Source organism: Grampus griseus, assembly GCF_964374135.1.
Source record: "Grampus griseus genome assembly, chromosome: 1".
In the NCBI taxonomy this organism is placed as follows: Eukaryota; Metazoa; Chordata; class Mammalia; order Artiodactyla; family Delphinidae; genus Grampus; species Grampus griseus.
In genome coordinates, this window is record NC_139017.1 from 47738868 (window position 1) to 47751100 (window position 12233).

The 12233-nt window shown below is 51.3% G+C and overlaps 1 protein-coding gene across 1 annotated transcript; it reads left to right on the forward strand.

The window, feature by feature from the left end:
* Window positions 1-1002: 1002 nt before the first annotated feature.
* On the forward strand, window positions 1003-7650 carry SLC45A3 (solute carrier family 45 member 3). The gene is made up of 4 exons (XM_082662429.1): window positions 1003-1195; window positions 2011-2796; window positions 3492-3757; window positions 5879-7650. The coding sequence occupies exons 1-4, from the start codon at window positions 1024-1026 to the stop codon at window positions 6314-6316; spliced, it is 1662 nt and encodes a 553-aa protein (XP_082518555.1). The 5' UTR covers window positions 1003-1023; the 3' UTR covers window positions 6317-7650.
* Window positions 7651-12233: the final 4583 nt, after the last annotated feature.

Genomic DNA, 12233 nt, shown 5'->3' on the forward strand with positions numbered 1-12233 from the left:
TTTTTTTTTTGCGGTACGTGGGCCTCTCACTGTTGTGGCCTCTCCCGTTGCGCAGCACAGGCTCCAGACGCGCAGGCTCAGCGGCCATGGCTCACAGGCCCAGCCGCTCCGCGGCATGTGGGATCTTCCCAGACCAGGGCACGAACCCGTGTCCCCTGCATCGGCAGGCGGACTCTCAACCACTGCGCCACCAGGGAAGCCTGGGGAGCGCTTTTTAAGTGGTTTCAGTGAGAGGTTAAAACCCAACCCGACGAACCACAGCCTCTCTGGTCTTCCTCTTTGCCCTCGTCCTTGGGGTGGAGTTATGGTGCAGCATGGCTTGTGGCCAGGTAGTATGGAAGAGGAAGTGTGACTCTTAACGAAGGGGAATTGAACAGCCCAGCTTTGGGAAGTAGAGAGAGAAAAGCGAACAAACCAGGCCTGGCAGAGGGTTTCCAGGGGGCACCTTGGTAAACAGTGCCTCGGGAACTGGGAATTCAGTTGGTTTGATTTTTTTTTTTTTCCTTCAATACTAGGAAACAAGGGCAATTGCAAAGATATTCCAAAACAGAGAATTACTGACATCTAGTTGGCTCTGGAGTGTACTGAGGTTTAAAAATCATATTTACCTTATGAATATGTCAACCTTAGGCTAGTATTAACATGCACTTCCTGATTGGCCAGTAGGGAGTGACACCTGGGTGGCAGGGCCACACCATCAGCCCGGGAGTGAGCAAGATTCAGAATTCAGAGCAAATCCTGGAGATCAGATTCACGGGAATCTCTGTGTGTGTGATTGTCCCAGCTCTTTTAGGATCTGAGTGTTGAGTTATGTCCCCACCGAGGCACCCCACGACGACAGACAGGCGGTTAGCATGGCTGAGAAGCTAGACCTGCACGGAGGGCCTGCAGAAATGGGTTTCTGGCTGAGTCCTATGCAGTCGGTGGCAGCAAGGAGGAGAGGCCTGGGCATCTGGAGCAAGGCTGAGATGGAGCAGTCCTGGAGTGTGTGAACAGGCCGGAGCCCTACCCGCCTGGCGCATCATGGTCCAGAGGCTGGGGGTGAGCCGCCTGCTGCGGCATCGGAAAGCCCAGCTCCTGCTGGTCAACCTGCTGACCTTCGGCCTGGAGGTGTGCCTGGCTGCGGGTATCACCTACGTGCCACCCCTGCTGTTGGAAGTGGGGGTAGAGGAGAAGTTCATGACCATGGTGCTGGGTGAGTCCCTACATCCTCCTTCCCTCCTGCTCCAGATATGTGTCCCCTGGGGAAGTAGGGCGACAGGGCCTCTGCCCAAAGAGCTGCTTGGAGGCAGAGGTGGCTGCCTGCTGTCCCTGAGCCTGGTGGGTCAGCCTGGCTGGGGAGGGGGTGACCCTGGGCTGAGGGGGTCTGAGAGAAACAAAAGGGTACAGGGACGTTCCCTGGTGACCTCTGTATCTCTGGTCCCTACGCCATGCATGGCCCACAGGAGACACTGGAGAAACTGCCCTTTGTAATTCCTATCTGTGGTCTCATTTAATTCCTGCAGCAACGCTTTGAGGTTACCCATTTCACAGAGAGGATGATGGAAGCTAATAAGCCGTCAGGTGACTTAGGCCGCTGGACGGTAGCTTAGCTGCTGATTAGGAGGGTCGGGACCACCCTCGGCCCCCACCGCCAGGGCTCTTTCTTGCCGCTAGGGCAGGGGCTGGGCTCCTAACTGCGGACGAATTCTGTAAAAGCCACGGAGGGCAAATGTCACCATCATGTGACTCCCAGGAAGAGGGGGCTCTGTCAGGATGACAGGCTCTGGGGTCCGACTGCCCGTTGAAACCGTGCCTGTGCACGGCGATCACTGGTCAGTTGGGGCACCAGTGATCCTAGTTGTGAGCAGTAAATTGGGGTCCTGTGAAGTACTCAGCACAGCCCCCGTACACAGTGGGCCCTCCATGGGATATCATCATCATTTCCACCCTTCTCGAGGCAGTTGGTACCCTTCCCCCTGCCCCTTCTGGGCCCCAGCCTCCAGCTCATACTACTTGCCCTCCTTGCAGGCATCGGTCCGGTGCTGGGTCTGGTCTCGGTCCCGCTCCTAGGCTCGGCCAGCGACCACTGGCATGGGCGCTATGGTCGCCGGAGGCCCTTCATCTGGGCCCTGTCCCTGGGCGTCCTGCTGAGCCTCCTCCTCATCCCGAGGGCTGGCCGGCTGGCGGGGCTGCTGTGCCCGGACACCAGGCCCCTGGAGCTGGCGCTGCTGATCCTGGGCGTGGGGCTGCTGGACTTCTGTGGCCAGGTGTGCTTCACGCCGCTGGAGGCCCTCCTCTCTGACCTCTTCCGGGACCCAGACCACTGTCGCCAGGCGTTCTCCGTCTACGCCTTCATGATCAGCCTGGGGGGCTGCCTGGGCTACCTTCTGCCTGCCATCGACTGGGATGCCAGTGCCCTGGCCCCCTACCTGGGCACCCAGGAAGAGTGCCTCTTCGGCCTGCTCGCCCTCATCTTCCTCACGTGCGTGGCAGCCACACTGTTTGTGGCTGAGGAGGCAGCGCTGGGCCCAGCCGAGCCCGTGGAAGGGCTGTCGGTCCCGTCTGTCCCACCCCACTGCTGCCCGTGCCACGCCCGCCTGGCTTTCTGGAACCTGCGCGCCCTCTTTCCCCGGCTGCACCAGCTCTGTTGCCGCATGCCTCGCACCCTACGCCGACTCTTCGTGGCCGAGCTGTGCAGTTGGATGGCATTCATGACCTTCACACTGTTTTACACAGACTTTGTGGGCGAGGGGCTATACCAGGGTGTGCCCAGGGCTGAGCCAGGCACCGAGGCCCGGAGACACTATGATGAAGGTAAGGCTTTGGCAGCCCGGGGCCCTGTTGTGGGAGCTGCCCTCCCGTGGATGTTCGGGTGCAGGGAGATGCCCACAGCCTGTGCCTGGGCTGGAAGCTGTGCCTTGGGCCCCGATTTCCCCATCAGGACGATGGCCCCGTGTGCAGCCTGCGTGTGCAGCTGCTCAAGGAGCGAGTGGCTTTGCTGCAGTCGCAGCAGGGCCTTGGGCTGATCGGGGAGTTTGATCAGGCATTGCCCCAACTTGATGGAGGACGAGGCTGGGCTTGTTTAAGGTCCAGAAGCTGGGCCTTGGGTTCGCCTGGCCCGAACTTCAGTGTGCCCTTTGCTCCCCTACTGACTTTCCAAATCGCCTTGCCAGCCCCTTCCAGCTCAGGCGTCTGGAATTCTATCTTGGAGCAGAAATGTCTTTGTGTTCCCTCTACCTCTCCTGACAGGCTGAGCACAGCCAGCCCTTAGAACATCTTCCTCTGCCCTTAGCCCGTGGCTTTGGCCACATTCCCTGAGGTAGTGGAAGAACTTACACCCCCGTTGCTATGGGCAGGGCGGGAGATGCTGGGGAGCAGTTCCGGAAAATAGCAGGTCTTGGGCAGCAGGTGCCTGTGGCTCCTGATTCTGAGCACCCCTCCCCCCTCATGGTATTGGGTCCTTTTTCCCTACCCCCTGTCTGATGGCCTCTTCCCCCTCCCCACTCCAGGGGTCCGGATGGGCAGCCTGGGGCTGTTCCTGCAGTGTGCTATCTCCCTGCTCTTCTCTCTGGTCATGGACCGGCTGGTGCAGCGATTCGGCACCCGGGCGGTCTATCTGGCCAGCGTTGTGGCTTTCCCCGTGGCTGCCGGCGCCACGTGCCTGTCCCGCAGCGTGGTGGTGGTGACCGCTTCAGCTGCCCTCACTGGGTTCACCTTCTCTGCCCTGCAGATCCTGCCGTACACGCTAGCGTCCCTCTACCACCGGGAGAAGCAGGTACTCGCCCTGGCCGCTGAGTGGAGTGGGGTGGAGGGGCAGCTGACCAGCCCAGGACCGGTGTCTGGCAAGAGAAGCTGGAGAAGGAATTCTTTGATCAGAGAGGAAGCCTGTTGTAGCCCCAGGGCCAGAGACTTGGGCTGCGGAAGGAGGGTGTAGATTAGATTCTGGGAATGACTTCCTGGTGTCAGGACTATAAAGCACTTAAAGTGGATGATTGCAGGAAATGTGAAATCCTTCTCTGGAAATCCTGAAGAATCAGGCTAGCAGAAGGCCTCAGTCAGGGCTGAGTTGTTCTGTGCAGAGGCAGGGGGCTGGATCAGATGACCTCTGGGGCACCCGGCTTCAGCAGCCAGTGAGTGGGAAAGGTCTGGTGTGGGCCACGCCTTCCCTTATTCAGGGGGGGACCTTGTGAGTGACCCAAACCTTGCTTTGGTCTCGGAGATGGGGAAAGCTCCCTACCGCCCCTTCCCCTCTTTTGGTTTGTCTTCCTTTTCTGTTTAATTCTCTCTTTTCTTTTCCTGCCTCACTCCTTTGCCTCGTCCCCTCCCCCCGCCCCCATGGCGGATCTCTGAGCCTGATGCGCCTGACACCGCTCGCCTGGGCACTGTGTAAGTTGGGGGGCCTCCTTCCTGCTCAGCCCCACACTAACCAGCCCCTCCAGGGGCCCCCTTCTCTGGGAAGCCTCCTGACCAGGCTGTGTGGTCACCTTTGTTGTCTCCATTGGCCTCACTGAGCTACAGCCCTGGGTGCAGAGCTCTGCCCAGAGGGCAAGAAGTTGGGGCGTCCCAAGGAAAAAGAGATGCAGCCTGGCTTCTAGACTGTAGGAAAGACATAGTCTGCCCCTTGTAGGACATGGGTGGGGTAACTGCGAGGCTGGTTAAGCGAATAGGTAGCTGCAGGGGTGGGGGTGGAGGTGGGGCTTTGGTTTGGGGGAAGCTGGTCCCCGAGTCCCCTGTCAGTGCATTGAGAACCTTCGTCATCCTCCACGCTCTCCCGCCCTGGTTGGGCTGGTGTCCAGAAGCCAGGCTTGGGCATGTGCCAGGGAACGTGCCGAGCTGGTGGTCTTCCCTTCAGGCTGAGAACACGTCTGTCCCCAGGGGCCTCTCCAAGCTTCAGCCACACTGATCTTTTGTGGGGTGGCAGCAGGAGGTGAGGTTCCAGGCATGGTTGGCCCCGCACCCCATCTACGTCTGCTTTGTCCACTTCTGGCTGCACCACGAGCCTTGGGATTCCCTGGTGTCAGGCTTGAGCTCTGCTGTGGCTCCCAGCGCTCATGCAGCTGACCCTGAGAGCTCTGTGTTAGGCACTAGTGGGCCTTGGAAAAGCGGTCAGATGAGTTCTGGCCTCGTCCTTAGATAGGAGGGAGGCTCTGGGACATGGCGGGCAGGGCAGGGGCAGGTCACACTGATCCAAGGCAGACAGTGAGAAGGAACAAGAAGGCTTCGGCCTCAGCACAGCTGGACCATGGGAGTCGGGAAGAGGGCGACTCTTTCTGTTCCTCGCTTCCTCTAGGCTGAGTCTGAGGACCCTCCCTGCCCCAGGCTGGGGCCGCAGACCTCACAGTAGGGCAGCAACTATAGCCTGGGCCTGGGACCCACAGTGGGAAGGGAGCGTCTCTCTCTGGTCTCTCTGGAGGTTGACAAGGGTGTCCCAGTAGTGAGGTGGTAGGAGCAGAAGGAGGAGGGTTAGGAGCATCTGTGTGGGGCTTTGGGGCCTTTGGGGCCCCACCTTTGGACTTTGTTCCTCTGCTCTGACATGTCTCTCTGCCCACCTGTCTTCATTCTTCTGTGTCTTTCCTTTTCCTTGGGGTTCTGTTCTCTTCCTAACCTGCAGTAGTGAGTTTGTCTGTCACTTACTGATTCTAGGAGAGGCTAGAGGAGACCTAGACTTCTGGTTTCAGATGTCCCCTCCTGGCCCCTGCCCGCCTTCTGAGGAGAATCCTCACTAGACCCGGACCAAGCAAGGTCTGCTCAGTTTTCTGAACTGCTGCCCGATTTTCATTAAGGCCTCGTGCCTGGTTTCTTCTAGCCCCTGGGATAAAGGCCAGGGCCTGTTCTCCTAGTTGGGGGATCCCATGCTTGGGTACATACCTGTCCTTGTGTGTTCCCCTCCCCCCAGGTTTTCCTGCCCAAATACCGCGGAGATGATGGAGGTGGTACCAGTGAGGACAGCCTGATGACCAGCTTCTCGCCGGGCCCTAAGGCCGGATCTCCCTTCCCCAATGGACACGCGGGTGCTGGAGGCAGCGGCCTGCTCCCTCCTCCACCTGCACTCTGCGGGGCCTCTGCCTGCGATGTCTCCATGCGTGCAGTGGTGGGCGAGCCACCGGAGGCCAGGGTTGTTCCGGGCCGGGGCATCTGCCTGGACCTTGCCGTCCTGGACAGTGCCTTCCTGCTGTCCCAGGTGGCCCCGTCTCTGTTTATGGGCTCCATTGTTCAGCTCAGCCAGTCTGTCACTGCCTATATGGTGTCGGCTGCAGGTCTGGGTCTGGTTGCCATTTACTTTGTCACACAGGTGGTATTTGACAAGAGCGACTTGGCCAAATACTCTGTGTAGAGTACTTCCAACCCACTGAGGGAGGACCTGCCTCACTGGGTCCCAGCTCTCCCTATTCCAGTCCCCTGTTGGCCCGGTAGGGCTGTGGGCTGGCCTTCCAGTTTCTATTGCTGCCAAAGTGGTGTGGCTCTCTGCTGCCGCCCTGTGGCAGTGAGGTGTATAGCTGCACAAGTAGGGGACTGGGGCTTCTTCCCTCCCACCTCTCCTCAGTCTTTAGGGCTGGCTGACTGGAAGCTCTCCAGCAGGCTTCAGTCTGGACTTCCACAAGGAAAGAAGGGCAGGGCATTTAATTAACTCTGTGCACTGGAATGCAGGACTCTGCCGGGGGATCACCCAGGCTCAGGGTTAACAGCTAGTGTCCTGGTTGAGAAATACCCAGAGAAGGGATTTGGGGAGCTGAGTAAACTCAGCCACCTCGTCTCCTACAACCAAGGCCTCTTATCCCATAGGTTCTCCCAGTGTCGCTGTTGCATGGGAGTTTGTGATGTGAAACGGCTCCTCTACAGGATTTGAAAGTATGAAAGTTATTGGGGGACGCGGTCCCGAGGGGAGAAGGGAAGCTGCCTAGCCCCACAGCGCCACCTCTCTCCTGTTCCCCCTCCCCTGCATTTTATTAGGACTTGGCTTGTTGGCCCCTGTGTTGCCATCACAGGGACACAGGTTTTTAAATAATTAACTTATTTATTTAAGTAGAAGGGGAATCAAGGTGTTTAGGGGTTGGGTAGGATGAGATCCCTAATGACTAGGTCCCCTGAGACGATTGGTTACTGGGCTGAGAATTGTCAGAATCTCCTTCTCCTGGAGTGATTGGTCTGGCCCCAGAACTGCCTAACCCTGAGCCTGGAAGCTCTGCTTACCCCAACTGATATCCCAAATCCTGTTACCCAAGGCGGGGAGGGCTGGGGAAATGTGAAGGGTGGGGCTTCAGGTCTCAGCAGCCTCCGTAGCCTCCCCTCCCCTCTTGGCCCTGCCGTCCCCCCCAGCTCCCCTCTGCTCCCTCTAGGACTGGGCTGATGAAGGAGCTGCCCAACCCCACCTTTCCCCACTGGCTCCACAGCCCTCTCCTTGGGGCTGTTTTGGGACCAGAAGCACAGAGTGTGGCTCCTTGAGCCTTTATCCGTCTCAGCCCCCAGGGCATATCTGTGCTTGGGGAATCTAGCACAGAAACTCAGGAGCACCCCCTGCCTGGGCTAAGGAGGTCTTATCTCCGGGGGCTTTAAGTGCCGTTTGCAATAATGTTATGTCTTATTTATTTAGTGGAGTAAATATTTTATACTGTATGTGAGCAATCAGAGTATAATGTTTATGGTGATGAAATTAAAGCCTTCTTATATGTTTAATTGGTCTTTGTGTCTTTTCTGAGCAGAAAAGACCAAATCTCTCTCAAATTATCCTCAGCTTCCTTCTCATCAGGACCGTTTTTTTGGCAGCTTCAGTTCCCAGCACCACCAGCAGGTGGAGCCATAGACCAACACTCTTTTGTCCTTTGGCGATTGGGTGTGGCTGTGCTTCCCCAGAATTGGGGAGTCCCTTTGAGGGTGAGGGAGAGGGCGGGAGAGTAAGAAGTATAGAGAGTGGGGGCATTTTCCTTCTCAAATGGCTCGCGGTGTGGCCAAGGAGATGGAGCAAGCACCCATTATCAACCACAGCAATAGGAAGCCCCTGGCATGTATGGGTGAGGATTCGACACCACTGTGCCTCGGTTCCCACCCTTTCCCACCTCCTTCACCCTTCCTGCCAGGCTCAGGTCAAGTTCAGTCTTCTCAGCCTTGCCATTTCCTCATCCCTCCAAACTTCACCGGCCTTCCTGTCCCTTAAATTCAAGTGGTCAGTATAGTTAACACCCTAGGCAAGGACTAGCTTTATTTTTAAAATGTTCTGTTTTGTTTAACTTTCTATTAGTTTTCAAACATACACAAGAAATGAGCCTGGTGATAATGAACCCAACTTCAACATTTATTAACATTCTGCCATTTTTATTTCCTCTATTTTCCCTCCCCCACCCTTACCCACCCCCTCCCCCGGGGGCTATTTTTAAAGCATATGGCAGATACAATTTCACTTCACCTGAAAATACTTCAGAATGTATCTTTAAGAAATAGGACTTTTAAACAACTTGATCACAATACCATGAATATATTCAACAAACAGTAATTCCTTATCATCAATTACCCAGCCCATGTACATTTTTCCCCAATTGCCTTGAAAATGTCTTTTTACAGCTGGTTTGTTCAAATCAAGATCGAAGAAAAACAACTATTAATTTGCATTTAGTGGTTATGCTTCTTAGGTTTCTCTTAATCTCTAACAGTTTCCCTCTTTTTTTTTTAAATGCCATTCATTGGTGAAGAAACAGCCATTTTTCCTACAAAATTGTCTACATTCTATGTTTGGCTGACTGTATCCTCAGTGTTATTTAAAATGTTCCTTCTTCCCCCCTTTCCCCCCATAATCTGGTAATAAGATCTAGAGGCTTGGTTAGATTCAGACTTGATTGTCCCATCAGAGGGACACAGGCCTTTAAATGTTTAACTGAATACCTCTGTACACTCCTACATAATTTTGAAGAAATTTCAGGTATCATATTCCATCCCTAAATATTTCAGGATGTATTTCAAAAATATAAGCACTTATTTAAAAAAAAACACACATAGTCACTTTGCTATTATCAGACCAAAAAAAAAAAAATTCCTTAGTATAATCAAATATCCAGTGTTCACATTTCCCTGTCTCATAAATTTTTTTGTATAGTTTTTGTTCAAACTGAAATAAGTTCCTTATGTTGCAGTTGGTTGATGTGTCTCTTAAATCTCTTGTAATCCACAGGTACCTCCTCAATTTTAATCTTTTTCTTTGCAATTCATTTGTTAAGGGAACTAGATTGTTTGTCCTATAGATCATCTGGATTTTGCTGATTGCATCCCTGTAGTGATATTTCACATGTTTTTATTGCCCTTCTATTTTCTGTAATTGCTCTTCTATTTTGGTAATTATAGTCAGAGACCTATTCAGATTTGTTTTTTTTGTTTTTGCAAGAATATTTAATAGGTTTGTGTACCTCATAGAAGGGAATATGTATTGTCTGCTTGTCTTCCTTTTTTGATGTTAGTAACATTGATATCTTAGATCCATTTTTTTCATAGGCATTGGAAAATTATGATATTCTTTTATTTCCTAAACAAATGCTGGACTCTTTCCTTATATTTACCAGTTTTCAAAATAATGAATTGGTTAACTCCTAGTGATGACAGAGGTTTTTCCCCTTAATGTCATTATGTATTCATGTGTTTAAACATATGTGATATGTTTCAATCCTTTGCATTTGCTATTCACGTTCAAATTTTTCCCATCTTTGGCCAGTGGGAGCCTCTTCAAGTTGATTTCTTTGAGTCCTTTTGACAAACTTCTAAGTGGTCTTTGAACGCTGCTTTGCTTTCTGGCATGACTAGATGCCCTGGCTCATCTTGTATATTTCTTGCCATAGACCTGGAATGAGCTATTTTCTCTAAGGGTCTCTGATTGCTTTTTATGGAAAAAGGTTTTTTCCCATGGAGACCATAATATCGGCATTGGGAGTACTTGTTACTAGGTTGATCATTGGTTGTAGGTCTTTTCAGTGGACAAAGCTAGGAAAAAAATCTTTTAATGTAAATACATGGTGAGTTTCGGCTGATATTTCCAATTCAAGTTCAGGATTATAGATTATATATGTTTATATATCTACATACATATGTATTTTACTTCTGTATCTAATTTCTACCACACTGAAACAGAGCTGAAGGCCTGGCCCAAGGCTTTCAGCATGTATGTGTGTATGTGTGAGAAGAAGCAAAAAGAACCACCAGTCAGTAATTAATGTCAGCCTGTCTGTGCCACCAGAACGTAGAACCTGGCCCAGAAGCCATGTTCATTCTTTCTCCTGATCCAAGGGAGAGAGAATGAACACTTGGGCAAACTGTTTCAGAATACACAAAAGGAGACTGGGAATCATTAGGGAACGGGAAACTTGGGCTCAGAGAGGCTTTTCTTTTCTTTCTTTTTTTAAAATTGAAACATAGTTGACATACAATATTATGTTAGTTTCAGTGTACTACATAATGCTTTGATATTTGCATACATTATGCAGTGATCACCCCAATAAGTCTAGTGACCATCTGTCCCCATACAAAGCTATTACAGTATTATTGACCATATTCCTTATGCTGTATATTACATACTCATGACTTATTTATTATATAACTGGAGATTTGTACCTCTTAATCCCCTTCATCTGTTTCGGCTGTCCCCTGGCCCCCTTTCCCTTCTTGTAACCATCCATCGTTCTCTGTGTCTGTGAGTCTGGTTTTGTTTTGTTTTGTTTTTTAGATTCCACGTATAAGTGAGATCATGCAGTGTTTGTCTTTCCCTGTCTGATATTTCACTTAGCATAATACCCTCTAGAGCCATCCATGTTGTCACAAATGGCAAGATTTCTTTTTTATTTTATGGCTGAGTAACACTCCAGTGGGGTGTGTGTGTGTGTGTGTGCATGCGTGTGTGTGAGTGCATGCACACATGTACATGTATACCATATCTTCTTTTTGTGTGTGTGTGTGGACCTGTACTGCATGGCTTGTAGGATTTTAGTTCCCTGAACAGGGATCAAACCCGGGCCCTTGGCAGTGAAAGCGTGGAGTCCTAACCACTGGACTGCCAGGGAATTCCCACCACATCTTCTTTATCCATTCCTCTATTGATGGACACTTAGGTTGCTTCCATATCTTGGCTACTATAAATAATGCTGCAGTGCACCTTGGAGTGCATATATCTTTTAATTCAAAATCAGTAATTCAAGTGTTTTTGTCATCTTCAGGTAAATACCAAGAAGTGAAATTGCTGGATCATATGACAGTTCTATTTTTAATTTTTTGAGGAACCTCCATACTGTTTTCCATAGTGGGTGCACCAATTTACATCCCCAACAATATACTAGGATTCCCTTTTCTCCACATCCTTACCAATACTTGTTGTTTGTTGTCTTTTTAATAATAGCCATTCTGACTGGTGTGAGGTGATATCTCACTGTGTGTTTTTTTTTTTTTAATTAAATACTTTAAACAATTTTTGGCTGCATTGGGTCTTCGTTGCTGCACGTGGTCTTTCTCTAGTTGCGGCGAGCGGGGGCTACTCTTTGTTGTGGTACACGGGCATCTCGTTGCAGTGGCTTCTCTTGTTGTGGAGGAGGGGCTCTAGAGCGCAGGCTCAGTAGTTGTGGCGCACAGGCTTAGTTGCTCCGTGGCATGTGGGATCTTCCTGGACCGGGGCACGAACCCGCGTCCCCTGCATCGGCAGGCGGACTCTCAACCACTGCGCCACCAGGGAAGCCCCAGTATGTTCATTTTAACAATGTTAATTCTTCCAATCCTGATCACAGTATATCTTTTCATCTGTTTGTTGTCTTCAGTTTCTTTCGTCATAGTTTTCCAAGTACAAGTCGTTTACCTCTGTGGTTAGGTTTGTTCCTAAGTATTTCACTCTCTTTGATGCAGTTAACTTCAGAGGGCCTTTTCTAGCACAAGTTTTCAATATTGGGGACCAGCTAAGCCAGCTCACAGGCTGTGAGGCCTTGTGTTGGTAGCACCTCAGTTTTGTTTTTTTTAATATTGGAGTATAGTTGATTTACAGTGGTAGTTCCTCAGTTTTAAACTACATTCTTCACAGAAACACCAACTTGCTAAGAAGTACAGAAGGGGAGGAAAGAAGCAGGAAGAAAGGGGACTCTGGAAAGGAGGAGGAAACTGCAAGTAAGCTCAAAGACGTCACAAATAACATTTACAGAGTCCTTTTCATGTGGGGTCTCAGACGAGTGCAACCTGGCCAGTGCCCTTAAGGAAAATTTAATTTAGGTGGAAAGGAATAAGCATGGATGAATCAAGTG

Excerpts from the sequence above, each read along its gene's own strand:
- SLC45A3 (XM_082662429.1), top strand. The coding sequence starts at position 1,024 with ATGGTCCAGAGGCTGGGGGTGAGCCGCCTGCTGCGGCATCGGAAAGCC. Across the intron at positions 1,196-2,010 it reads GTTCATGACCATGGTGCTGG|GCATCGGTCCGGTGCTGGGT; the intron begins GTGAGTCCCTAC and ends CCCTCCTTGCAG. Across the intron at positions 3,758-5,878 it reads TCTACCACCGGGAGAAGCAG|GTTTTCCTGCCCAAATACCG; the intron begins GTACTCGCCCTG and ends CCCTCCCCCCAG.